Consider the following 27,401-nt stretch of genomic DNA (forward strand, 5'->3'; position numbering starts at 1 on the left):
GCACAAAGTCTGATCTGTCTCTAGACTATATGAAGTCATCATTAATCTTTTTTCTCTCTATTAGAAGCAAATGATAATGAGAGAAACAGTCTTCCTCTGCAGATTCCTTAATGACTAGGAGATAAGTTCGGCCTTAAGAGAATCTGCACAGAATTTTGTTCATGATCATAGTGTTTGAGAGAAATTTTAGTTAAAAAGTCGAAGGGAGACAGACATGAATAGAGGTGACAGTCCTCCTGCGGTTTCTTTCCACAATCCTATTATTCTGTTCTCTCCTGTCAGCTCTGTAGCTAAAATGACCAGAATTCAGGATTTTTACAGAACAAAGTGGGCACCCCAACCACTCCAGAGATCAGAATGCAAACCGGTTTGAGTCCAGCATCAGGAGCACAGGATTCAGAGGCAGGAGAAGGGTGTGGGAGCTGAGAGCAAGCAGAGTTTGTCTTCCCAGTGTTCCTGTGCAGGAAGGGGAACACAGTATCATGGGAGCAGGCCTTGCTTTGTTTCATGTGGTTCATTTTTTTCCCCCAAAATGGTTTTACTCCAGAAACACTTGAAATATTTTGTCCCTGTCCTCAGGGCAGCAGATACGCTTCAGGGAACTGTGGGAGTGGCAGCTTTGTCAGCCTCTGGTGTTGGCAGGACATAAAGAGTGAGCTGCACCAACCCAGGTCCCCACAGCTACATATCTGAGATATTCATCACAGGGAGTGCCAGAGGCATGAAGCCAACACAAGGAGGTCTCCTGCCATTGTCCCCAACAAATTATAATTAAAAGTTAAGTACTAATCAGTGAAGTCTTTACCACTTTTAGAGGCATGATTTTAAACTATTTTCTACTTTTTTTTTTCTAACAGGTATATGGGAAAAACTTGGCTCTACAGTCTTTTCAGTTCAAAAGTAGTTTTGGAACAGTATAAGAGTGCTACTTTTGGAACAGTGAAAGACTGCTGTTAGTTATTTCTTAGTTTCTGTTCACTTTCATCTATACACACTGTTTAAGGAAAGCAGCTGGAAAGGCACACAGCATTAAATACCCGGAAGTTCTAAAGCTGGGACATAGGCTGAGGATGAGGGATAAGCTGGTCATGATTTTTTTGTGAATACTTCTCAGCCAAAAATTTCTTATTTACCACAGTTGGAACATTCTCAGAATATGTATCTGTTTTACTGCCAGATTCTTTGGAAAGCATCTTGGCAAAAGAGACAACCAGCTGGCCGTGTGGTGCCTGCCAGCTACTCACACAACTAGACAGGAGCCCCTGGGAGGTGCCATAAGCTCAGCCCAGGGAAGCTGCACTCAGCGTGATCCTCTGCTCTCTGGCTACATTACCTGAAAGACAAGGATGAGAAACAGGAAGAAAAAATGGGAGCTTGTTTTCTTCTGTTTAGCACATTAATGCCAGTTATTTTGTGCTTTTGGCTTGTTTTTAAAAAGTGGAATGGCAATGGAATGACCTTGTGTAAGTTCCACTAACAGAAAATAAATAGTGTTACCTTGAGACAATCTATACCATAAGAACCCTGGATTGTCAAACTGTCCTACGAAAATTTTACAGCTCATTGGATTGTAGATAGAAACCAAGGTTGCCCTGGCAGTCATAGTGAATGTCTCAGTCATAAAGGATAAAAGATAACCCAGCTGATTTCAAGAGCCTTATTTTATGTAATTCTGATACAGCATTTATGAGACAATAAATGTTATATTCATTTTACATATATTATTCAATCATGAGTATTTTAAAACAATTACTTGAAGGCTGGGCATCTAAAATAGTTTGGAAGTTAAAGTACAGATGATTTTAGTAGCGTCATATTAAAACAATTTATCTTAAAATGATTCCATTTTAAATTCAAAATTTGAATTAGACAGGAAATCAAATTTCAGAGCTCAAAGACAAAACCCATCAGCTCAGCTGTTGTGTCAGATTGCTATATCTGTAAAGCCTGTATCTTTGCATTCCACTGAGAGCAATGGAAACTTACAGGCAAAAGCTTCCAAAGCTGGAAATTACTTATACACCCACAGGGACTAGGGGTAATCAAATGCTATATTTTGGTCTGACTCTTTATAAAGATATGTAGCTATTTATCCAAGAAATATGAAGGCTGCTAAAATAATATACAATGACTATATTACAGGAAGTGGAATATTTTCTTAGCAATATGCATAAAAGCATCAAAATATTCTGTAATTGATATACCTAAAAATTCCTAGAGTAATTAAACTGTAGACAAGATAGTCTATTACTTAGTTAAAGTGTTATGACTTTCTCAATTTGCATAGTGTCTGGCTTACATAAATTCCTTTGACATTTCAGAAATCTTCCAGAAGTGTACATGTTGCTGGAGACTAAACTGTATTTCAATACTGAGAACCCGTTCCTGAATACTAAATATGGCCACAACAATCTCTGCTCTCCTCTACAACAGCAGTTTCTGATAAATGATGTTGTTCTAAACCAATTATAATTATTAAATGGAAAAAATCCACATTAATTAGAGGCATCATTATCTCACTACAGCTGGGCATGCAGTTCTTCACAAAGCTCTTCCATGTAAAGTAATTATCTGTGTACTGTGAACTCAGTCACTACTCATAGTCCTCAAGCAAATGCTCTTTCCTTGGTCTAGAGTCCTGACTTAAATGCAGTTGTAGATGGATGCTTTTGATTAACTGTGTTCACATCATCATGGGATGTCTCCATAAAATAATAACTTGCTGAATCATAAGTATTTAGACTGAGTGACTGAAATTCCTTCCAGGAAAGCTGAAGGTAATATCTTTATCCTGACTTCTCAGACAGAATGAGTTCGGCTAAGTATGTTGCTACAAATACAGGGAACTGAAAACAACAATATTTTGAGTAAATATTTGTAATAGCTTTTGTCAGTATGTGCATTTCTTGAGAATTTTGTAAGCTCCATATAGTAAAGATATAAAAGGTTTCTGTAAATATAAGGGCTACAGAGAAAAGCTTGAAGCTATGGTGATAAAAAAGGAAAATTAACTGTTACCAGTGATCTTAATTCCATGATGTCTCTGTCTGCCACCTTTGATAGTAAAAGTGATGCTCCAAAGTGCCCAGCTCTTTAAATGAGGAAGTAATGAAATGCTCATTGATGTCAGCTGTTTTAATTTATTACTGCTTGACAGAAAGATTATGAACATACATTACAAAAAAAAAATTCTATTTGACAACAGTGATTTTTTTTTTCTCTTCCATCAGAGAAAGGTAAATTTCTGTCTGACACTATCAGTTATCAAGTTTGAGTTGATGTGGAGCACTGCACTCCCTTATCTTCATAAAGAAGATGCTTCTTAGAAGTGTTAAAAATGAAATTCTGTTTTGGATTTCATAAGAACTTAGAGGTGATTTGCCAGAAATACTGTAATAGGTACAATTGTGAAATCATAATTATGTATTTATCATGGAATCAGTCTGCTTAGAGGCTGTTTTGAGGACTTACTATTTTTCACTTTGATCATGATTTTCAGGAGTCACAGGTGATTTTGTTCATTTACTTTAGGGCTTTTATAAGGCAGATGCAGAAAATTTTCAGCAAAAATTTTAAATTTGGGGTCACAGTTCTATTATCAACGGCCATATACTTCATTCACCTTCTGTTGTTGGGGAGAGAATAGGGGAGTAGTGAGGGGGGGGAAAAACAACTGTGAAAACCAAAAAGGCAAACCTTCATGTCAATTAAAATTTAACGTTCTCCTTTTAATTACAACCACATTGAGCTATGGCTGAAATTAGGTTAAGTCAGTGTCTTTCCTGGGCTTCTTCCCACCACTCAGAAGAGGTAACTCAGAATTTCCCTATCCCTTCACTCCCCTGGCCTGACCTTCCCTCCCCTTCCCTTCTCTGACCTTTAAAGCACTGCCCCTGGATGCTGGAAGCACAGGGAAGCACCAGGGCACACACAGTGTTGGCAGCTGTGGGCATGGATTGTGATCTGGTTGTTGTGATATTGGTGGGCATGACAGAGCAGGCGCCTCTTGTGCAGGCAGACTGCCGAGGAAAAAGCCCCATTTATTCCCACTTTCTTCAGAGGCTCACCTCAGTATTGCATAGGTGAAAACAGGAAAGGCTGAAGAAATTCATAAGGAGAGATAACCCATGCAATTTATATTTTACAGGGAACGTTTTCTTATATTGAGGCTATGTTTTCCACAAGCAAATATTTTGCCAATGAAAAATTACAGGATCAAGCAAGTTCTTGTTTTACTGTCAAATCAGCGGTGGCAGTGATGTTTTGAACATATCCAGTGCATTGAACATTTCATCTCTAATATGGAGAGATTCAAGTGTAACAGAAGTTATCTGTGATGTTGGTGGGAAGGTGGAGATCATCTTGTGAAAGGTTCCAAAGTACCACAGTGCAATAGTCTGCCCCATTTTGGAATACAGTTTGCCCTCTCTCCTTGGCAATGCTAAGGTGGTGGGCAAGGGCTTACTTAGCTCCCTTGCAATCAGGAAATCAGCTGTGCCATGGATAGACCTCTTTACCCAGGCAAAATTTATTAGTTTGCTTGAAAAGTCACACGAGGGAGAGATGAACACAATCACCCAGGAGAGTGAATGGAAGTTAATGAAAGAGGAGTTAATACAAAAATCTGAGATCTGTATCTCCGTTCATTCATGTCTCACCATCTTTTATTCACACAGTCTTTTCAGCAGTTCCAAAACCCCTGTGTTTCATTTTTCCACTTTGTGTGCTAGTCCAATATTATTCCTTTCCTTATCAGCTAGTGATCATAATTTGTGTATTATTTGTCTTATTGCTTTTGGGTATAATACCAGATTTGTTCAGTAGAGGCAGGTAAAAGTGTTTGAGCTGTTGCAAATAGAAGCCATTATAAAAGCCTTGTAAGAATGATAATGAACTGGAGGAGGTTTGCATTTTCTTTTTTCTTCTTTTTCTAAGTGGCTTTTAGGTGTGTTGAACTTGATAAAGAGGAGATCCTGTTTGGCGGGTACTCTGCTGTTAGAATTTCTGCAAGCTGTGGGAATGAGGGAGGGCATGGCAATTCTATATATAAAGCATCCAAGCTTGAAGAGGGCAGCCTAGAAGGTGGCAGCATTGGCACTGCCTGCTTGGAACAGAGGGGAGCACTGAGAACACTGCCCAGGCAGGGCGTGCATCATGCTCCCAACACTGGTACTGCTCATCTTCTGCAGTTTCCTGCACTCTGCCGGTAAGTCCGGGGTGCCTGGCTCCTCTTGGTACGTGGCTTGAAGGAAAATTGTAGTATGACATCACATGAGGTTCAGGTTTTGTTCTCCTTTCCCTCAAACTGCAGAATTCAGTTAACATATTCTCTTCTGCTTCATCTTAAAACACAATAGGTTATTTAATAAGTACATGGCTGAAATAAAATAATTCATTCTTTACTATTTCAGAAAGTTGGTCACTGATTTGTTGGATTCTTCCCTAAAACTCATTCCCTAGTTAAAGGAAATATTTTTAATGGACTGCTGTTGTATTTCCGAGTTGCCAAGCGCCTTCATCTTTCAGATGTTCATGATCCGGTGTCCTAGCGATGTCATTGCAGATATATATTGTATATCTTCTGTGTTGAGTGATAATCAAAATCATTTTTCTTTGTTATGTGAACTGCAAAAAGCATTAAGTATAAGCATTGTGTTGGCATTAGTTTTTTGAAGAATTATGAACAAATCCTATGCTGGAAAACAGGCAAATGGTTCTAACCTAAAAATTTTACATCACTCTTGATGTATTCCTCCATATATTATTCAGTACAATCCTTCACTCTTTCTAAGAGGTCTGTTTTACTTTTTTGATCCAACCCACCTGTATACCAGATGAATCTGTAATTTCTGAAAGAAGATTTCATAGGTAAGTTCATTGGCTCTGTAGCTACTCAGCCACCTTACTCATTATTCCTCCTGTCCTATTACCTGTGGATTTTTGGAGAAAAAGTCTTTTTGCCATGGCTTAAGATGTTTTTGTTTGTTTGTTTGTTTGTTTGTTTTATCTCTTCTGTATATTCTCTTTACTTACCAGTTATTACAATTAGAATTTCAAGAAAAGATTTCAAGCTGCTGGAAAGCATATTTCACTTGCTTTAGGTGAAACAAAGTTCAACTTATTTCTTCTGTGTTGTGTTTACAGCATTTAATGAATCATGTAGTTCAAATTGCATGGGGACATTTATTGCTCTTAAATCACTGGCTTAAACTGTAGCATGAAAATAATTAAAATATAAGCAACTCAACCCTTTAGTAGACTCTCAGAGCCAATTCCTAACCTCAGCTGTATTGTTATAAATCAGGTGTAACTCCATTCACTCTATTGGCACCATTGTAACCAATATCAAGTCACATACCTGAATGTGGGTCCTAACCCCAAGTTTTGCTACCTGCAAGAGCAAGATTTTCATCTACATGACTTCCTGTTTTAGATAATAGATGTATTGATAGAAATACTTGCAATCAAATAGAAAATTGCTGTAGACACTTACACAGACACAAGCTTTATATGTAAACTTGGCCATCCCAAAACAGAATTTTTCTACAAAGGACTATGTTGAATTTAAAGATAAAAACCCTAGACGCAGGATCTAGAAAATTCTTACAGAGCAGATTTTTCCTTTGGGATGTGTCAACATTTCAGTCCTTGGAATGCCTCACAAGACTGGAGACTCTGAAAATAAGCAGATTTCATTCTGTCAAGGAAAGGTTTGAAATCAGGCAATTTTTGGATGTTGATTTGTACGTTCTTAAATAGGACAAGATGCAGGGTGCTCATTGTTTTGAACTCTAGATCCAAGTGTGGTATCCTCAGAATGAGTCAAAGCCAGGATTAATTCTCTTCTTTATGGATCTGCATCCAAGTTCGGTACCTTGAGTCTGTCTCTAGGTAGAAATATAGATATTGATTGTAAGGACATATATTTGATCATTTGATGTGGAATCTTATGGAAAGTGATAACAAGAAAATCAGTAAACGTGCTTGAGTTAAAAAAAATCTGCAGAAACTTGAAACCTGATTAGAACTGTTAGTTCTAGTCTTCGTAATAAGAGGTGCTGATTCATTGATTAAATCAAAGCTTCACCTCTTTAGCTATTTCAATAATCAAAACTGCATGGATCCTTTTGAGAGGTTTGTGTACAGTCATACTTTTTCTTATGAAATATGTAACTAGGAAGTCACCTTGATTTATGCTGTTCACATATCTGTGTTTGCAAGAGACAAAGGGAGGTAAAAATTTCATACTGAGGAGAAATCATCATGAACATGTGCAACTAATAACTCATATTAGAGCTACAGCTTTACCAGTACCCTCAGTGTTAAGTTGAATTTTAGGCTTCTATAATTTGTTTTAAAGCTCTTGTCCTTTCCAGAACATCTGACATTTCAACATTTCTGTTTGTCTCCAGTTAGAAGAGAAAAACAGAACTCTTTACAAAACAGAGGTTTTAAATTATTTCTGCAAGTTGGAAGTACAAAGATTTCACTTCAGTGTTTTGTTTTCATTTTTTTATCTGATGTGAAATACTTTGATTGAAGCCAGTACAACATAAAATTGTATTTTCCCATAGGGATGTTTCAAAGTAACCAGAGTATAGGAACAAAATTACTGATTTCTTCATAGTACGTCATGTTCCCTGGTTTGTACTGCTGCTGTGAACTAGACAGGCTGACCACACAGAAACTGCACTTCAACAGATATCATTCTCAAGGAAGTTGGCCAGCTGGAGAAGAGTGGGAATTGGAAATAAAACCTTCCTTTATCCAAGAGAAGTGAAACTCTGCGTAAAGTTCTACTGAGATAATTCAAAATAAGTATTTCTGTTGAGATAATTTAAAATAAGTATTTTATGTCATTTCTCAAAGGAAAACAGAATACTTGCAGTAATAGTAAAAATGTCAGAAAGGAAGATTTCAGTACTTTAGAAATCTCATTTAACACTAGTACAGTTTTTTTAAATGAAAAAAATCTTAAATGATTGCAAAATACAAATTCTGCATAGCCATAGTCCTTGCTACATCTGTACGATCTGCCATTTTGTGTGCTTCTTGTTGATAGTGTTGCCAGGAAGATTTAACTTCAGAGATTCTCTTCAGAGTTGAGTGTGAGAAAAAGAATGTATATGCTGAGAATAATTACTGTACTGTAATTAGTATAATAGTTTGATCTGACAGGATACTGATTGGCAGATAGTCACCAAATGGCTCTGCATTTGTTTTATTAGCTAGTCTTTGGGCAAAAAGTTAAAGTGGATTTCATATCCATAGTTATTTACAATCTAACCCTTGTACATGTCCATATAATCCAGAATGATTATTATGCTCAAATTTAATCTAAATACAAAACCTGAAGTGCATGTTAAATTTTGTTTGCCATGCTTAGGTGCTTGAGTTTGAAAAGCTATCAAACAAGCTTTGTGAACTGATTTGTCTGTTCTAATCTAAAATTTTTGTCCATTAGATATTTTACTTTACATCAAGCTCTCTAGATAGATCTGACTTGAAGTAATGTTTTAGGTGTATATGCAATTCCTGCAAATCTAATATCCTTGGAAGGCAGCAGTTATACACTTCTAAATCCCATTCATTGGTGTTTAAAGTTTAGGATTAAGCTGTAATGATTGGAAAACTATAAAGCCAATATTAGATTATTGAACAAATGCAGGTATCAAAATCCAGGCATTCAAAAAAGGCAGCAGCAACTCTAGGCATGAAGAGTGTAAGCTTGAAAGCCACAAACTGTTCCTTTTTGTGGTGTGCTTGCTGTGATGCACGGTTCACTAGGAACTTGGAAGGAGCATGCTGCATTTTAGAAATGCCTACTGAGTTGCAGGCCAACCGTGGAGGTTTTCTAAAACTCTGGCAAAATCTCAAACAATTATTGGCCAGTGCTGACCAATTCTAGACAACAAGGCAGCATGAGTAGGATTAGAATGATTTTGTGATGAGTGTGTCAGACAACTTGGGAGTGGCTGAGATAAATGCCATTTTAAGCTATTAGAACAATTAGGATGGGAGCACTCAATTCACTGAATTTATATCCTTGATTTATTTCCCTTATGCCTAAATATTTATTGTATGCAATTCTACCAGTATAGTATTTTAGCTCTTAAAAACTTAGATTAATTTATCCAGATAACATCTTTGTTTAGCAAGTACTGCTTCATAGAAGAATTGAGGTATAAACTGTTGTGAATGTTAGAGATGTCTGAATCTGAAATCCAAAGCAAAAGGATGTGCTGAAACACTCAGTTCCAAAATTCCCTCTTGTGCTTTAACCTAGCCTTACATAAAAGGCAGAGCCTCACCTGTTTTCCTGCAGCCCTTGAGGCAGCGCATGGCAAATACTACCTCACCTTCAGCAGCACAGCATGGAATTGGCTGAGAGTCTGCTCCAGCTGGTGAGCTCCCTGGAGGCTTCCACTCACTGCAGTATCCAAGGAAGCAACAGCACCCTGCAGAGCTGTGGTGTATATATAGATATTTATGTGGATTTGGCCTGGTTTATTTGATGAAAGAAACCTTCTGCCACAACATTTTCTATATTGCAAAAGATCCTAAACAGGTAATAAAGAATTGCATGGGTTCTACAAGATACTTTGCTCCTGCTATCTTAGAAATACCAGACATGAGAAAATTTAAATTTGAGTGGTACATTTTTGAAGCACCTCAGATCTTTATTCCTGCATCTTGTTTAGGTTTCTTACCACCCAGCTATTGACTCTGAGAGCTCACTTCAGCAGTGCTGGAGGAAAATGCTGGGTGAAAGAGCCTTTGGGTATGTGTGAGAACATGGAGCAGTTGTGCTCATGCAGCAGGTCTGCGTTTGACATGGGAAAGGAACCACACTGCAGTCAGCATTTGCTCAACATTCCTTGGCTTCTCCTAACCAAACCAGGCTTTGTGAAGAGGTGTGTGGAAGGGAGCAGGTGACAGCTTGCATCATTCTGCCTTAACGTGAACAGCAAAGGCAACAACTACGCCTGGGGATTTCCTGTCTTCAGCTCCAGATCCCACGGCTCTTGTGAAGACCACACAGGACAATTATTCCCCATATTTTCACACTTTTGGCTATTCCTTCCACTACTTCTACCCAGATGGTGAAACAAGAACTCAAAAACATAAGTAAAGGTTTATCCCGCTTTTTTTAACAGGAACATAGGATTTTAGTATGAAGTGTAGCAGCTCTCATATTGCATTGAATTTCTGGCAAATTTTGGAAACATTTGTCCAGTACAGAATAATTTTCTATTACGTAATTATGTAATAGGAATTATGTGATTTTCCATTATAATTGTCATTCATATTTGTGTGACAGAGCACAATTCATATGTGCTGACCCTGCTTTGGCTTGCAGCATGCTTAAAAATAAATAAATATACAAATATTCAACTTCTTTTGCTCAGAGGATAACTTCCTTGTGTTGTCTTTTTCCTTTCACAGCTTTTGAAGGAAATTATTGGTCCCCCATTCTTCTCCAAAAACAGAAAGAATCTCTACAAAGAAGTAAGTGTCTGACCTGGTTTTAATGTTTGCATTCAAGTGTGAGTGACAACTCTATTCAGTATCAAGTCCATATTGCAGAAGGCACTGTACAAACCACATAATAAAAATAAGTCTTTGCCTCAAGAAGCATATGTTTTGAAGCATTAAATTTTAGAAATTCCTAAAGAAGACTTTGCATGTAAAAAGATTGTAAAAAAAAAATGCATTGCCTCACCGGGGTAAGTTTTAAACTAAATGGAAAGTGCTTCAGTGTACCATGCTGAGGTTTTGATGCCTGAGGATAGAAACTGTGAGCAGTTTAATAGCCTTCCACATTTAGAAATATGCTATTGGGGTAATTTGTGTGATATGTTTGATTTTCATTCCTACATATTACTGCCTAATACTATCTGAAAATTTAGGATATGGATTCTTTTGATATTGCAAAATTCAGGAAACTAAATAAAGCTCATTCTTCATGTAGATTAGGTCTGTGAAAATTATTTTAAAGATTTCAGGTTAAAACAAATTTATATGCAAATGGAGAATCAGAGTGTGGAATACTTCTTCCTCATCTTTATATCCAGCAGCCAGAGTGGGATCAGAGTAGGACAGATTTCTGCTTCAGTGCTCAGCTGTGCCAGCTGCTGCCACACTTCTGGGTAGTTTACCAGCAGTTTACCCTGAACTCCAAAGAATGACTTGTGTGCATCCATCCAAATCCAAATCTGTATGCAAAATTAACTCCAGCCACCTACTTACTGTAAATTTGTGCTAGTCTTTCTGAGTATGAAAAATACAAATAGTAAGGTACTACTCTCTTATTTGTGTAAAACAATCTGCAATGCCAAAACAAAAGAAATTAGCATAATATTTAAAATATTAGCTATCAGAAGTATGGTTGGAAAGGCAGGTATCCATGAACTGTTAACTCAAAATTCAGTGGCAATTTTTGACTGTAGTTATTGTCGAATTTTCTACTACAAAGAAATTTTGGTTCTGTTCAAAATGATGGTGGACAAGGACTTGGAAGCCAGAGCACAAGGGAGTGGTAAGCAGAAGAATCTCAATAGCCTCACATAATTCCCTGAACTCAAAATAATTGGAGACTGAGAGAATATCTGTGGAAGTATAAATGCCTGATCTGATGGCAGTCTTCCCTTGGGCAAGCTTTTAATGGTCACTGCTGGAAATAAAATACAGAGCTACATCAACCCTTAGGCAGAGCCAACAATTTTCACATGTCCTTTTCTGAAGAAATGTGAGGCACTGACTTCTAAATTTGAATTTAATTCAATAGTCATTTAGTTTTCCATGTCCATGGCAAGAAGGAATAAATGTCATCATGCAAACATGATATATGTTATGGGATATGATGTTACTCTGCTACAGGGTACAGAAGGCTATGGCCCTTCTGAAAACACAAAATTTTCACAAGATCCTTTCCAAAATAAGTAAGGACACAAGTCCTAATATTCTGATTTTTTTTCTCTCCTAGTCTATTTACAGACAATCTTCCTAGTAATTCATATTTTTAAGGTTTTACAGTAAAATATGCTTTGCTTCTGCAAACCATTAAAAATCAATTCTCTGTACTCCAAAGCTTGTTGCAGTCCAGTAGCCGAATGAATTTCTTTATCCCATTTGGGGTAAATGTGGAGGTGTAGAAGAAAAATAATTATATAAAATGAAAATTTATTTTAATAAGCATTTATTTAGACAGAAGAAACTGAGAGTGGCTTGAATTAGGAGAATTCTCATTCAGTATAAGCATAGAGAAGCTACATGGAGTTCATCTGTAAAGTAAAAATAGCTGAAAGAGTTTTAATCTGACAAAAAATTCTCTAATATTTAGGAACTGATCTCTGTCTGCTGTCTGTTCTTACAGCAATAGAAACAGTAGAGCATGGATATAGACTAATTAAAAGAAAATCCCTAGATTTTATTTAGTAACAGCTGAACTCAAAAGACAAACACATAATCTGGATTTAAACTTGCTTGAGTTATTGAATTCCCATTTGTAATTTTTCTTTGATAAAATTTAAATAAAAACAAACACAGTGACCATGCTCCTGTGTTTATTGAAAGGGGTGCCTCTTGCACTCTGACCATTGTGCAGCCCTGGGTAATCATTCCTTGGCACACTCTGGGGTTTGGTGGACAGTATCACTCAGGCACAGTATATTAAATTAGCTGGATTTGGGCATGAAGGATCAGTGATAACAATCAGACAATTCCTATTTTCCAGTCAGACCTTCAGGACAGAACAGAAGTGTGGAAGAGGAGTACTTTTTGCCAACAGGTAACTGCTCACTGGGAAACAGTATTTTCTGCATGACCTGGATAAAACCATTTGTGCATTGTGCAGTTATTTGATCTCTCCTTTACAGTTAAAAGAGATGTTTTGTCTTTAAAACAATAAATGTAAATTGCATGTAGACTTTGATAAACTTATCTGATACTTTGTAACTCTAAGATATATGCTAAGATACCTGAGCTTCATATGATACCATAAGCAGAAATAATTAAAAAATGAAAGTAACAATCTTAAGTCTGGAAATGCAGAACTGAGGACATGATTTTAGGTACTTCAATAAAATTATCAGCTTCAGAGGGACTGTTCAAATGCTGTAAGTAGGTGGAGAACTATCTAACAGCAGGTGCTGGAGTTGTATCGCTTTTTTTTTGGACTCATTTCCACATATGAACATCTGTCTATTCAGATGAACATTCCAGACTACTTCTTAAAAATTAAAACTGATTAAAACAATCCATATATTTATAAAAATGGCTGGAAATTTGTCACATAAATACACAGTTGAGAGAGTGTGGAATTACAAGCTGGGCTTTGAAGACTGTCTTTGGATATCTGGTGATTGACTGTGCAGTTAATCATGATAGAGTAATGCCATATGCCATAGCTTGGTAAATGCTGTGCCTGAAATGTTAAGGCTCTGTCCAGTAGCAAGCTGTCACCTTTGCAAACAGATCTAGCAGACTGAAATAAGAAGGTAAATCTTTATATTACCCTTAGAAGTTTTGAAAGGGCTTTTTCTGATCTAGGAAGTTAGGGAATTCTCCTCTGCTTACAGTAAATGAGAATTTTGCTCTCACTCCTAATATTGTTTAACTTCCTGACTTGAGATAAAATTTTGAGATTACACAAGAATAAAAAAAAAAAAACAAACAGAGGGCTAGAATGTTGTTTACATAATTAATCTGAGCAGAAGCTTAATAGCTTGTCCTAGTATTTATATTTGAAATGCTAATTAAAATGAGCAAATATGCTAAATCCATGTTTCTTTCTTTTTTTAGTTTTGAGCAAGGATTCCTGTTCTACCTGGGGAGGAGGGCATTTTTCGACCTTTGATAAATACCAGTATGACTTCAGTGGGACTTGCAACTACATCTTCGCAACTGTATGTGATGAGACCAGCCCAGACTTCAATGTTCAGTTCCGTCGTGGGCTGGACAAAAAAATTGCAAGGATCATTATTGAGCTTGGACCTTCTGTTGTCATTGTTGAGAAAGGCAGCATTTCTATCAGGAGTGTTGGGTAAGATTCTGCCGTGAATGGGGCATGAAGTGCTTAGAGAAGGCAGGGAGTTACATAACAGGTGCAGAGAGTTATATAGCAGGAGCACTGACAACTGCTTTGTGTCAAAAATGAATTAACAAATTACTAAAGTTAACACACCTAACTGAACTATACTCCCCTATATATTGCTTCCCATCAAGCACTCATACTCTATAACATTCTCTTTATGGGTTTCTCTGATATTGTCAATTTTCAGTCATAATTCTTACATTAAAATGCCATAGACTCTTCTCAGGATAATCAGCATTAGTTTCACTATAATCAGCTTCATGGTTCTTGAAACAAACAACTGTGCTCTAAGAAAACCAAACCAAGTGAAGATACTAAGTCCTGTGCAAATATTGTCAGTAGTAGAATCACTGCAACCCATTTTTGGGTGATCCTGCTATGAAACTGCTTATGTGGATTTTCAATCAACAGAAACTTTCATGTGTTTTGAAATGTCAGTGTTAAAAAGGAAAAAAATTCTGTGTCATGTTGCTGTACGTACTCAGACTGGGTATGTATCATATCCAAAATAAATAACTAATACCTGCATAATCTTGCTATGAGATTGGTTTTTCTTCTCACCTTGTTCCAGTGTCATTCAGTTGCCTTACACCAGCAATGGAATCCAAATAGCACCTTATGGACGCAACATCCGCCTGGTAGCCAAGCTGATGGAGATGGAACTGGTGGTCATGTGGAACAATGATGACTACCTCATGGTTAGTAAAATGTTCTCATAGAGCAGGGAAGAAAATTCTCACTGATTTACTGGAATGGCAAGAACTCTCTGAACTTAATGGGTGCTTTTCCATGTATTTACTATTTTGATATTTATTCTTTTCCTGTTGTATCCATTCCTCTTGAAATAATCAACTTTGCATATTACTTACCCTTGCAGCATTGGTAGTTAGCTAAAGCCACCAGTGCTGAGATTTGTGGATACTTGCACATATTTTAATCTTTCCTCAGGGTGTTCCAGCAGCTGCAGTCTTTTTCTTAAGAGATGTTTAAAGTTGTGTAGAACTTAATACTGTATGCCATAGTTTCGACTTTTTTATTGGGCTTCCCTGGGACATCTTTTGGTTTCAAATATCGAGTGCTTCTACCAGTTTCTCTTCTCTTTCCTTTTTCAGAATCTTCTCAGGTTTTCTTTTCAAAATCCCCAATACATTTTCTCAGTGTGACCTTCATATTATTACCACAAAAGACACTGAATTCTAAATTGATTAAGTTGGTTAAAACAAGGAGATGTAGAAAATTGTCTGGGAGATTTATCAGCATTATTATCACAAGTATAAGAGAAAATGGTAGTGTTGGGTTAATCTGACTGTACAAAGAATACAGTTTTATTTCTCTGATCTAAGATTTTAATGATAATTCATTGTTTGTAGCCAGTAGCAATACTATCATTTTAGTCTCCAGAACAACAGAGAACTGAATAACCTTCTTCTGAAAATAGATTGTCTTCCTGTAACCTTAAGTTCCTTAAGAGAAGAAACCTGAAATTTGTGCTCTGTCAACAGAGATATTAGCAAGGCTTCAGCATTATTTTCTTTTTTTCCTGGATCCTTAGAATGTTATCCCCCCTCAATTCCCTGTGTCTTCAAATCTTATTCTTTTTATTAAATACTAATTTTAAAAAATCACTATTTGCCTATTGGGAAAAGACTTCACTGTATACAAAATTCTTCCTCCAAAAAGTCACTGAAATTAATGAGAAGAATCACGTTTAATTGAGTGCTTGCACTGAATTTGTTTGAGAAAGTTATTGCTGTATAGATAATTATACTTAGGGTGATCCTTTAAAATATTTTGTTCTATTTTATTTTAGGTTTTGGCTGAAAAAAAATATATGGGGAAAACATGTGGAATGTGTGGGAACTATGATGGTTATGAATTGAATGAATTTGTCCGTGAAGGTAAGAGACAAGGACATTTCAGAAAGGAGGAGAATGAGTTAAAGTGTGTCAAGGTGAAAATTGAATACTGTGATAGTGTTGCTGTGTATCAGAATTGAGTAAAGCAGTGTCATGGGGCACAAACATTCCTCATATGATTATGCTACACTCTGTTATCTTCTATAAGCATAATACAATGGGTTCCTCACACAAGTGATAAGGACTCTTATCTTTTAGAAACAGGTGGTAAGGATCACACTCCCCTGACTTCCACAAGAGGCAGTTGTTATCATTGGGAAAATTAACTAGTAGGACATTTAACAGTCAAAGAAGAAAATCTGAGTTTTGCTACATCACAGCAACAAGTAAACAAATCAATGCTGTCTTTTTCCTGACAAATTATAACCCTTTAATTTCCAGGTAAATTGCTGGATACATATAAATTTGCTGCATTACAAAAAATGGATGATCCATCAGAGATCTGCCTGTCTGAGGAGATACCAATTTCTGCTGTTCCTCACAAAAAATATGTAAGAAAGATCTTCTTGGCTTCTCTGCAGCATGATTCTTAGCAGGGGACAAGATAAATAGAAATCAACAACAGAGGGGCAGTGGTTTCATAAAAATTACTTCCATGAAAATGAGTACAGTCAACATCTGTATAGCATGATATGAGAAAGAAAATGAATTCTTTGCATTAAAACCACATTTGAATAAAAGGCCACAGGCGATTTTGAGGCTAGATTTAAATCACTCATAAAAATCAACCAGCATTTAGCTCAGAACTTTCTGGGATTCCAGGCAGGTTATCACAGGAAATTCATGGAAACCAGTAAAGCTTTAAGAACTTTTTTATCTAACACCTAGGAGACCTGATAGTATAAGCTGTACAGATTTGAAGATATTCACAATGACTACAACATATTGCCAGATAACAGCACTGATAACAGGGACAACCATCATCAACAGCTATCACAGTTCTAAGTGAAAAGAAAATCAGTGTGCCTGAGAACCTTTGAGACCCTACACTGTAGTAGGCACATGATAGGCAACACAAACATGCAGGCACCAGAAATGCACCAAGTGTGTGCTCCAAGAGGAATGAATTTTGTGATCTTCTCATCTGGGATGTTTTTCATGGAACATGTTGTCTCATGTTTGCCATGAGACAACACATTTCCTGTGTGTAATGTTCTCAGCCATTTTTAGGGGGGCTGATGGCACAGAAAGTGACTTAATTTTCAACATAATGAGAAGTGGAATTATTTCAATATATCAAGTTCTTTCTATTGTACAATGAATTTATATTACTTTCTATCTGTCAACTTCTCATGCATTTTAAGTCAAATATCCATTATAAAACTCTGGGGGAAAAGCAAACAAAGTAACAAGAAAATCTAGCATATTACTAGGAATAACTAGCAGTGTTATTCCGCTGTGGTTTTCATATGAAGGAAACACCACCAGGAACAATATTCTTTCTCTTTTTATTCAGGCTGTGATCTGCTCTCAGCTGCTTAATTTGGTGTCACCAACCTGCAGTGTGCCCAAGGATAGGTTTGTCATTCGTTGCCAGCTTGATATGCAGGACTGCAGTGAGCCAGGACAAAACAACTGCACTTGCTCTACACTGTCAGAGTATTCCAGGCAATGTGCCATGTCCCACCAAATGGTGTTCAACTGGAGAACTGAAAGCTTCTGCTGTAAGTTCAAATGGTTTGTTCATGAGAGACTGTGCTTAACTTTTCTGTGTCTTAAATAGAGGGATAATGATAATAACTGGAATATTTTAAAAAGTCTCTACTGTCTTTAATCAAACAAATTATTTTCTTCAGAGAACAGTGTTCTTTGATAAAGCTGTAAGGAGGGCAGGGAAACCTCAAAGAAGGAAGCTCCAAACATAGCTCCTGTGTCTAGATCAGTGACAATAAAGTAGATAAACATCCACCAAGTGAAAACTGTTTAACTTCTCAAACTTCCTACAGGGGGCTGCTTGTTCTAAGAACAGTTTTCTTATTACTGTACTTGGAAAATTACCCAGTGAAGAGAGAGCACTTTTAAATAGCCCCCAAAGTCTTTGAACTCTTTTGCTAATAATTGCCATAGCTCCTTTTATTAAAAGATGATTTTCAGTAGCCCTTTTCAGATGTTCTTATTTACAATGACTGCTTGGAAGCAAAACCTTGAAGTACTACAGAAAATCTGATTTTTTTTTCATTAGGCTGCAGTATGGCCTGTTTGCCATTCTCCTAGCTTCTGAAAAAATGTTTCCAATTTTTTGGGCAAGAAAAATTAAAGAAAGCCAGAGTGAATATATGATAATATATGAATAAAGAGTACTCAAATGAAGAAATTAATATTGAGGCAGGATAAAAGAATGTTAGTGTCAGAAATCAGAAGGTCTTTTCCTTGCTAGGTAGCAGGTGAAATATTCTATGTTTACACTTTAAAAATCTTAAGACTCCCACTGTTTGTTGCAGCTGTGGGAAAATGTTCTGCAAACCAAATCTATGAGGAATGTGGTTCTCCATGTATTAAAACCTGTTCCAACCCAGAGTACAGCTGTTCCAGTCACTGTACCTATGGCTGCTTTTGTCCAGAAGGTATCATTTCATCATATTCTTAATGGATCACACAAATGTTTTTTGCACATATCCAGTCAAGTGGAATGGACTGCTTAATAATGAACTAGCTGTGCATTTCAGGGCATTGTGCTGCTAGAACTGCTCTTTCTCAGGTAACATAATGTAACTGGAGTCTTGAGTAATTGTGGTCCTTCAAGATGGTTGGTCACTCTTCACAAGAACAGAGCTATGAATACACTTTCCTCACAAGACCATGGTTTGTGATGGGATAAAGATATGCCATCTGCTTAAAGTTCTTTACTTAAATATACATTGATCAGACACCAGGAAGAGGTAGCATGCTTCAGAGTATTTCTGCAGCATTATGGGAATTTTGTAAATTCCCTTTAAAATTAGTCAATATTAATTCATTACAGAAATCGTGATTATTACTATCATTTGCATTTCAAAATAGGACAATTGACTTTGCTTTCATATGACAAAGTAGTCAAAAGCTGTTGTCACTTGTGAATATTCAGTTTCATTTTAATTAGGAGAAAATATCCTGCATGTTACATCTCAGAGTATGGACACTGGCTGTGCAAGAATAGCATTCTCAGGCTAATTTCAGAAAGCACTCAAGCCATAATTACTGTAGTGCTAAGTGAGGATGGAGAAAAATGTTTTGTTTATCTTCTTTGGCAGGAACTGTTCTTGATGATATCTCGAAGAATCGGACATGCGTTCACATCAGCCAGTGTCCATGTACACTGAATGGGAAAACATATGCTCCTGGTGAGACAATGAAAGCAGCTTGTAGGACCTGGTGAGTAGCAACAGATACTTCCATGACAGAATAAAAAGTACCTTTACCAGAACATTGGAAAATTTTGCCTAAAAACAATTTTCGAAGGGCAGCACCTTTCACAGTTTCGGAAAGTTTACTGACAATCCATACAAGAGTTTAGCAACTTTGAATTAAGATGAGCAACCTCAAGTGATATATGTATATAAAGAAAATCAAAGCATAGAAAACAAAAAGAGATAAGTGATAAAAACAACATATTTCATTGCTAGGAAGTAGGTGAGCTTTTAGAGCATGAAGAAAAGAATAACCTTGCACAGAATTTCTTGTTTTCTGCAGTAAATGTGTGATGGGTCAGTGGAACTGCAAAGATTTGCCCTGCCCTGGAAGGTGTTCACTGGAAGGAGGCTCTTTTGTTACCACGTTTGATTCGAGGCCATATCGATTCCACGGGGTTTGCACTTATGTTCTTATGAAGGTAATTTCAACAGACTATCAGATGGATATATTTTAGTCAGTATTTGGTTTCCTATTGGAACACAAACTGAGGACTTCATAAGATACACATTTATTCTACAAATCACTGTTATACTGACATGGCTTCTCTTTTTACTTCTCTTTTGCATTTCCCTCCAGAGTTCCAGCCTGCCACACAATGGAACCCTAATGGCTGTGTATGAAAAGACTGGTTATTCTCATTCTGAGACCTCACTTAGTGCTATAATTTACCAATCTGCAAAGGTATGTATTCCCTCCACAGGTTCCATCCAGGATTTTATCACTAGATTAGCAAAATAAGTGCTCAAAGTCATTGCTGGTAGCTTCAACTTAAAAATTATGGAAGATAAATACTGAAGATATATTTCTGCTCATGTATACACAGTAAAGATCTCAGTTGCTGCATCAACTCAGGAAGGTATTTTCAGAGTGAAGGATAAAAGCAGCATGTTATAGTGTAAGAAAAGGCTTGAATAAATTTTTTTCTTTTACACAGATCATCAAGAGTACAGCTGCTTAACTTAACATATAAATACCATCTGTAAAGATAGTTACTTCTGGTTCCATGTCTTCTTCTTACAGGACAAAATTGTGATTTCTCAGAATGATCTCCTTACTGATGATGATGAACTCAAGCGGCTGCCTTACAGATCAGGTAAAAAATAAAGGGGGAATATAAGTTATATCCAAATTAAATTGTCTGTTTTTACACAACACAGCATCTTTCACCATCTTTCAATTGCTAATACCAGGGGTTTTTAGAGGAAGGTTAAAAGTCTCTCCTGCTGCATCTGTTCCTCTGTGGAGAGTTTTGTGTGGGAGAAGAGTTGTAGACAGAGTGCTAGAACATTTATATATGTGTTAAAATTGTTACCTTGCAGTATCACCAACATCTCTATTTTTAAACGTGCTTGTTCCTTCAGGAGACATCACTGTTTTCAGGCAGTCCTCCATGTACGTTCAGATGCATACAAACTTTGGGCTGGAACTTGCAGTTCAAACGTCGCCTGTGTTCCAGGCCTACGTGAAAGTTGGATCACAATTCAAAGGCAGAACACTTGGTAAATAAACAAATCCCCTTGCAAAAAAGGAAATGTAGGGAGTATAATTTTGATAACTTAGTATTCATCTTTTAGGAAATCAATTTTCTTCTCCAGATTCAAAGAAAAAAAAAACATTGGAAACTGAATTGATTTTTCACTAATAACTTTAAAATTAATCAAAGAAACTAAAGGTGTCGCATTTTTCATACATAACACAATGCTGTTCTGTATTTTATCTGTGCCTTTTTCAATATGTGCTATACTACACAACGAAGGAGCAACAAATAAGTCTGTGTGGTCTCTGCATCTTGGAGCACAAAGTTCTTTGAATGTAGTGCACGACCACTGTAAACACAATGAGCCTAAGAATCTAAAAGCTTCTGAGCTGGAAATCACCAGATGGAGATGTTTATTGCACAGCAACATTAGCCACACAAGCGTATTTTGCATTCTGATTATGTGGGAATTACAGACAGGCTTTGGCTTTTACAAAATCCTAAATGCATATTCTTTGTCATTGTGCATTTAATATACATAAGAAAACATGCAACTTCAAAAGCTTTTCACGGCCTTTCTTTTTTACATTATTTAAAACCACTTTTTTCTGAAAAAAAGACAAAAACTTCTCTATGATTTTGTCATTGATTAGAAACTGACACTCTTAACTTGAGGAGGCAGAGGCTTAGTGACTGAATATGTACATAATCAACATTTTCTGGCTACTTGACCTGAGTAGTCATTGACACTCTATGTAGAACTTCTGAATCAATTGTCTCACTGTGATGGAATGAAACATGGGCCACTGTGCACGCATTCTTTAATTTCCACTGTCCCTTGCATTTCTGATGTTGTCAGGTTTGTGTGGCAATTACAATGGAGACACTACAGATGACTTCATGACTAGCATGGACATCACTGAAGGGACAGCCTCCCTGTTTGTAGATTCCTGGAGGGCAGGAAATTGCCATCCTGCCTTAGAGAGAGAGACTGACCCTTGCGCTTTGAGCCAACTGAACAGTAAGTACATGATGCTGTGGTAACTGATCTCTCCAGCTGGCTTTGTCTGACACTTCCATAAGCCCATACCAGGGAAATGAGAGAGCTGCACAGAAACAGAGACTGAGAGGATTGAACCTCACAAATTCAGATCTGGGATTGAGATGATGAATGAGAGTGGTTTGATCTGTCTAGTGAAACTGCAATGTCCACACGTGTCTTAGGTTTGCTCAGCAGTACTGAGACTGAAATCCAGATTTTGTCTTCCCAACTCTCTATTGCTATTGGTCTTAAAAAAAATAAATTGTGAAAAAGAAAAAAAAAGCTCTACTGAGCTACTTTGTACTAGCTGTACAAGAATAGACTCTGAAAGCTAACAAGCTAGGAATTGTCCTATTGTTCTGTGCATCATTGCCGAAAGTTTGCCTAAAACACCAAATTTTTGAAAATTTCCTTTTCCATTTTCCCCCCTAACTTTCCCTTTTTAATGTTTATTGTTTACTTTCATTAGAAATATCTGCTGAGACTCATTGCTCCATTCTGACCAAGAAGGGTACAGTGTTTGAGAAATGCCATGCTGTGGTGAACCCTATTCCTTTCTACAAGGTATGAAGTTATTATGATGGATGTTGGACAGAGGGAGTCCAAATATAAACCAGATTGTACTCATATACAGTGTCCCACGCATTGAATCAGCAATGCAGAGAAGCTTAGGAACAGGTCTGGTTTTGAAAATTATGTCTCCACCACACTGAAAGTCTGTTTGGTCACAGGCACCAGTCCCATCCCTGTGAATCAGAAAATATTTTTGCTCATGCTGCAGTTGTCCATGACAACAACTTTAACTGTGTAAAGTGTCGATTTTACCATGTGCATAATTGAGTTTAGTACTTGTCAATCTACACAAAACATTTTGAATATTAAAAATGAGAAGGAGCAAATGAACAAAGGCATTTTTAGGGTACTAAGTATATTTTATTTACATCAGCAATGCAATTACTCAGATATTTTCCATGAGATTTAGTTATGCAGTAATATGTATCTTGTGTGACTCAGTTCTGTAGTTCAGCATAGAATCATATTGGTTGGGAAAGATTTTTGAGATCATTGAGTCCAACCATAAATACAACAATGCCAAGTCCACCACTACACCATGTCCCTAAATGTCACATCCACATGTCTTTCAAATACCTTCAGGGTTTAGCACTTCCAAATGTCTGGTCCCCAGTAACAAAGTACTCTCTGTGTGTTGGGTTTCAGAGATGTGTCTACCAAGCCTGTAATTATGAGGAGACCTTTCCTTATATTTGTTCTGCACTGGGATCATATGCACGAGCATGCAGCTCCATGGGTTTAATCCTTGAGAACTGGAGGAGCAGTATGGACAATTGCAGTGAGTACCTGAACCAGCTCTTAGTGGTCTGCCATCAGATGAGTAATGAGGAAATAGTGATCAGAAAGAAGACCTGCAATTGGGTAACAAATATCCAACTATTAGATACCTTTCTAGAGTCTGTCTCAACAGGGTTGTTATTTCAAGACTATATGAAAAAGATTATTCATATGCTTTAAGGTGAGCATGTGGATGCTTCCAGGACTTGATAATTAAGGTATAGAATAGCCAGAAAAATAAAGCTATCCTGTAAAATGGGAAAGAACTAGGGAAAATTGACTACAGATTTTATTTTATAATTTTGTAACTCAGACACATGCATGGTTTTCACTGTTACTCAAAAATACACTGATACTTCTGCTAAGCTTCCTTTGCATTATTAAATTCCAAGATTCACAAAAAAGCTGTAAGGTATTTTACCTGCCTGAAACTTCTGAACAGCTGCATAGTTTGCTGTTAAGTCTTAGTCTGCAAAATGTTTTGCTAGAGCTCCGCGTCCACAGGAAGAGAAGCAGCTGGAAGCATTAAGCAATGAAACTATTGGCACAAAATAAGCAGCACATAATAAGCAAAAGGACGTTATCTTTTATGAGGAAGACAATCAGTAAATGAAGTTTAACATACGCTCTTGTCTTGTTTTATAGCCATTACTTGCACTGGCAATCAAACATTCAGCTACAACACTCAGGCATGTGACAGGACATGCTTGTCACTCTCCAACCGAGCCCTGGAATGCCATCCAACTGATATTCCTATTGAAGGCTGCCAGTGTCCTAAAGGAATGTACCTGAACCACAAGAATGAGTGTGTTCATAAATCTCATTGTCCTTGCTACTTAGAGGACAGAAAGTACATCCTGCCTGACCAGTCAACAATGACTGGTGGGATCACCTGGTAAGTGTGTCAAGTTTAAAGGAGAACAAAGTGAAAATGGAGAAGAGGGGGTCATCATGTCTCTGTCAAGGGGCAACTACAGTAAGCAGACAAGCACCACACAGCTACTTACTCAGTGGAGGAGAATCAGGACAACAGCAAGAAACCTTATGGGTAGAGATATAGACAGTTTACTAAATTTCTTTATGAATAATAAGCAAGAAGCTTATTTAAAAGCAAAGCATCATGAACAATCAAAGCTAAGTAAGGAATTGATTCAGAACTTCCTGTCAGCAGGCAGCCATTCAGATGTTTCCAGGAAAACATGAATTTGCCATGCATAATGGTTTGCTGGGAAGATGAGTACTGTAACTCAGAACATCCCTCCTTCTTCCTTCTTTACCTGAGCTTTTATTGCTGAGCTTGATGTGGTATAGTATGGAATCTTTCTTTGGTCAGTGGGGTCAGCTCTCCTGGGTGTGTCCCCTCCTAGTTTCTGTTCAGAATGAAAGCACTTTGCTTCTCAGCCTCCTCCCTGGCAGGGCAGCCTGAGGAGAAAGAATGCTGGGACCCTGCTCAGCACCAGCTAAAACAACATTGTGTTATCAACAACATTTTGGTCACAAATCCAAAACACAGCACCATTGAGCTGCTAAAAAGAAAATTAACTCCATTCCAGCCCAAACCAGTACAGTCTCCTTTATTTTTAATAGCATAAATTTATTTTTCAAGACAACTTTTTTGCCCTTTTCTAAACTACAGATATTCTAACTGAGCAGATAGCATTTTACTTACCTTCAGCTTGGAAATGTTACAGAGAAAAATAAAAAATAATAGCTGAGATTTGATTATTCCTACTAGGAGATTTTGTCAACAGTACTTAGCTATATTCCAGACAGACTTCTGGAATAACTTGATAGGCCATCCTCATAGTGACAATTGCCTATTAGTGATAACAGGCATTCACTTTCCAAAATGATGTTACTTTATAATACAAAAAGTGAAGAGACACATTCAAGACTCATATTCTACTTCAAAGGATGGGAAGGAGGTCATAACATGAGAGAAACATTTTTAATAACATAATTCTGCAAAAAATCAAAAATTCTTTCTTAGAAGAGATTTTCATTGATTTTTTTTTCTTCCTAGCTACTGTGTTAATGGGAGGCTAAGTTGCACAGGCAAACTTCAAAATCCTGCAGGTAGGAGTCTGATATTGTTTACTTAGAAATATTTTCTGTCCTTTATTTTGTAAAATTACTACTTCACTGTTCTCTTCTATGTTAATTTCTCCTCAATGTTAATTTTTCTTCCTTTTTCCTAGAAAACTGCAAAGCTCCTAAGAAATACATATCATGTTCTGACAATTTAGAAAACAAGTATGGAGCTGCATGTGCCCCTACCTGTCAAATGCTGGCTACTGGAATTGAATGTGTGAGTTTCACAGCTCTCGGATATTTATCCTTTTGAGAGAGGTAGAATGTTCTAGTTGTTACTTAAAACTAGACTACATTGCTTCTAGTGAAATTGAAGGAATTATTTTATTTTACATGATGTAGTTAAATATCAGGCTGTGGACAGAAAAATTGTACCTATATTTAAGAAGTTATTAAAGAAATTAATTGCATGAAATAATGAATTAAATTCTATTAGAATAAAAATCCATTAAGGATGATTAACTACATGGCTATAATCTCTGGCTCAGGTACTCCATAAGCTGTGACTCCATGTCAATGGAAATATGGGGTTTCTGCATCCTGTTCTATTTTTTCTCAACTCTTAGCTGCTGTTGATCACAGAATGCAGGAGACCTGGGCCAGGTGAAGATCTGGGCTGTCCTAATAGGGTTTTCTTACATTAAGGAAACAGACTAATTGGAAAAATTGTAATAAGCTTCCTTGATATGAAGAATATTCTTTTGTACTGTTTTTGAAAGACTGGTAGTGATGGAAGATAAATTTTTCAGTCTTCAGGTATGTTTAGTATCTCAGACCACAAGTATAAGTTACAGCTTCAATGAAACTAGTTCAACTGACAGCATATTAATACAAGGAACATCACAAAACTAAAATCAAGCTCAAACAGAACTTGGCACAGGTTCACTCTTGACACCATTCACATCCAAGATAAAATGCATCTCACAATCTTTTCTTTTTGTTTTGCAATCTGTTGGCCTTTCCCAGATACCCACAAAGTGTGAATCAGGCTGTGTCTGTGCTGATGGCCTCTATGAAAATCTTGATGGCAAGTGTGTGCCAGCTGAGGAGTGTCCATGTGAATATGGTGGCCTTGCTTATGGAAGAGGTGAACAAATCCAGACAGAATGTGAGATCTGGTAAGAATAATAGGGTTTTTCATTGCAAATCTTCTGTTTTACTGAAATGTACAGTCACATAAAAATAAGTGTTTAACTGACTTGAGAGTAGGAAATGGCAACAGCTGAAAGGAAGAAATACCATGACAGAGTACGGGGATTAACGAGAGAGAGAAGCTTAACATTTGATAATATGTGTATGGATAAGAGTCATTGTACCAGCTTCAGGGATAATTTCTGCCTTATGTATGTCCAGGAATAAAGGCATCAGTAGGGCCTGTGACTATAAATGATATAAAGACAAGTATTATTAACAACCCACTTAAGTAAAGATGAGGGCAAATCTATCTTTCTTTTCTGTAGATAAAAGCAACCACCCCCAAAAAGATTCCCATCTCTTTAGCAGCATTCTCAAAGTACTTTATTCCCTTTCCAGTTACTAATCTATTATTAAAAAAAACCAAAACAACACTCCCCAAACTACACAGAACAGTGATTTCTGATCTCATTAAGAGCAAAAATAAATGGGTTTTATATACTTTTTCTTTAATGATAAAAGTACAAAAAGACAAAAAATACAAAGTACAAAAAGGTTTCTTCTTTATTATTAATTCATTTTCTAGGCAGTCCATAAATTTTAATTCTAGTTCTTATATTAACCATAACTTGGTCTCAGTATACATTAGTCCATTATCTGAATATGTTATTGATAAAAGTGGATATGTATAAAAATAAGCAGATGAAGATGGCATTTCTTTGATATCTGAGTGTGGTTTCTGTTCTCACTCCCAGCACTTGCACAAAAGGCAAATGGAAATGTGTTCAGAAAACAAGGTGTTCCTCCACCTGTAATCTGTATGGAGAAGGCCACATCACCACCTTTGATGGACAGCGTTTTGTGTTTGATGGCAACTGTGAATACATATTGGCTATGGTAACCTGC

At 36.9% G+C, this 27,401-nt stretch overlaps 1 protein-coding gene across 1 annotated transcript in view; it reads left to right on the top strand.

The window, feature by feature from the left end:
* Positions 1 to 5,154: 5,154 nt before the first annotated feature.
* The window catches only part of MUC6 (mucin 6, oligomeric mucus/gel-forming), a 44,295-nt gene continuing 22,048 nt past the window's right edge, over positions 5,155 to 27,401 (top strand). The window contains exons 1-21 of the mRNA XM_063159541.1: positions 5,155 to 5,206; positions 10,447 to 10,509; positions 13,804 to 14,044; positions 14,667 to 14,793; positions 15,906 to 15,993; positions 16,393 to 16,502; positions 17,468 to 17,675; positions 18,453 to 18,575; positions 19,242 to 19,362; positions 19,681 to 19,819; positions 19,978 to 20,082; positions 20,422 to 20,494; positions 20,763 to 20,900; positions 21,738 to 21,899; positions 22,390 to 22,484; positions 23,139 to 23,271; positions 23,916 to 24,165; positions 25,294 to 25,346; positions 25,469 to 25,578; positions 26,328 to 26,479; positions 27,251 to 27,392. Coding sequence (XP_063015611.1) covers positions 5,155 to 5,206; positions 10,447 to 10,509; positions 13,804 to 14,044; positions 14,667 to 14,793; positions 15,906 to 15,993; positions 16,393 to 16,502; positions 17,468 to 17,675; positions 18,453 to 18,575; positions 19,242 to 19,362; positions 19,681 to 19,819; positions 19,978 to 20,082; positions 20,422 to 20,494; positions 20,763 to 20,900; positions 21,738 to 21,899; positions 22,390 to 22,484; positions 23,139 to 23,271; positions 23,916 to 24,165; positions 25,294 to 25,346; positions 25,469 to 25,578; positions 26,328 to 26,479; positions 27,251 to 27,392 — 2,685 coding nt within the window. The remainder of the gene's footprint in view (positions 5,207 to 10,446; positions 10,510 to 13,803; positions 14,045 to 14,666; positions 14,794 to 15,905; positions 15,994 to 16,392; positions 16,503 to 17,467; positions 17,676 to 18,452; positions 18,576 to 19,241; positions 19,363 to 19,680; positions 19,820 to 19,977; positions 20,083 to 20,421; positions 20,495 to 20,762; positions 20,901 to 21,737; positions 21,900 to 22,389; positions 22,485 to 23,138; positions 23,272 to 23,915; positions 24,166 to 25,293; positions 25,347 to 25,468; positions 25,579 to 26,327; positions 26,480 to 27,250; positions 27,393 to 27,401) is intronic.

This window comes from Melospiza melodia, chromosome 6, assembly GCF_035770615.1.
Source record: "Melospiza melodia melodia isolate bMelMel2 chromosome 6, bMelMel2.pri, whole genome shotgun sequence".
Lineage (NCBI taxonomy): Eukaryota > Metazoa > Chordata > Aves > Passeriformes > Passerellidae > Melospiza > Melospiza melodia.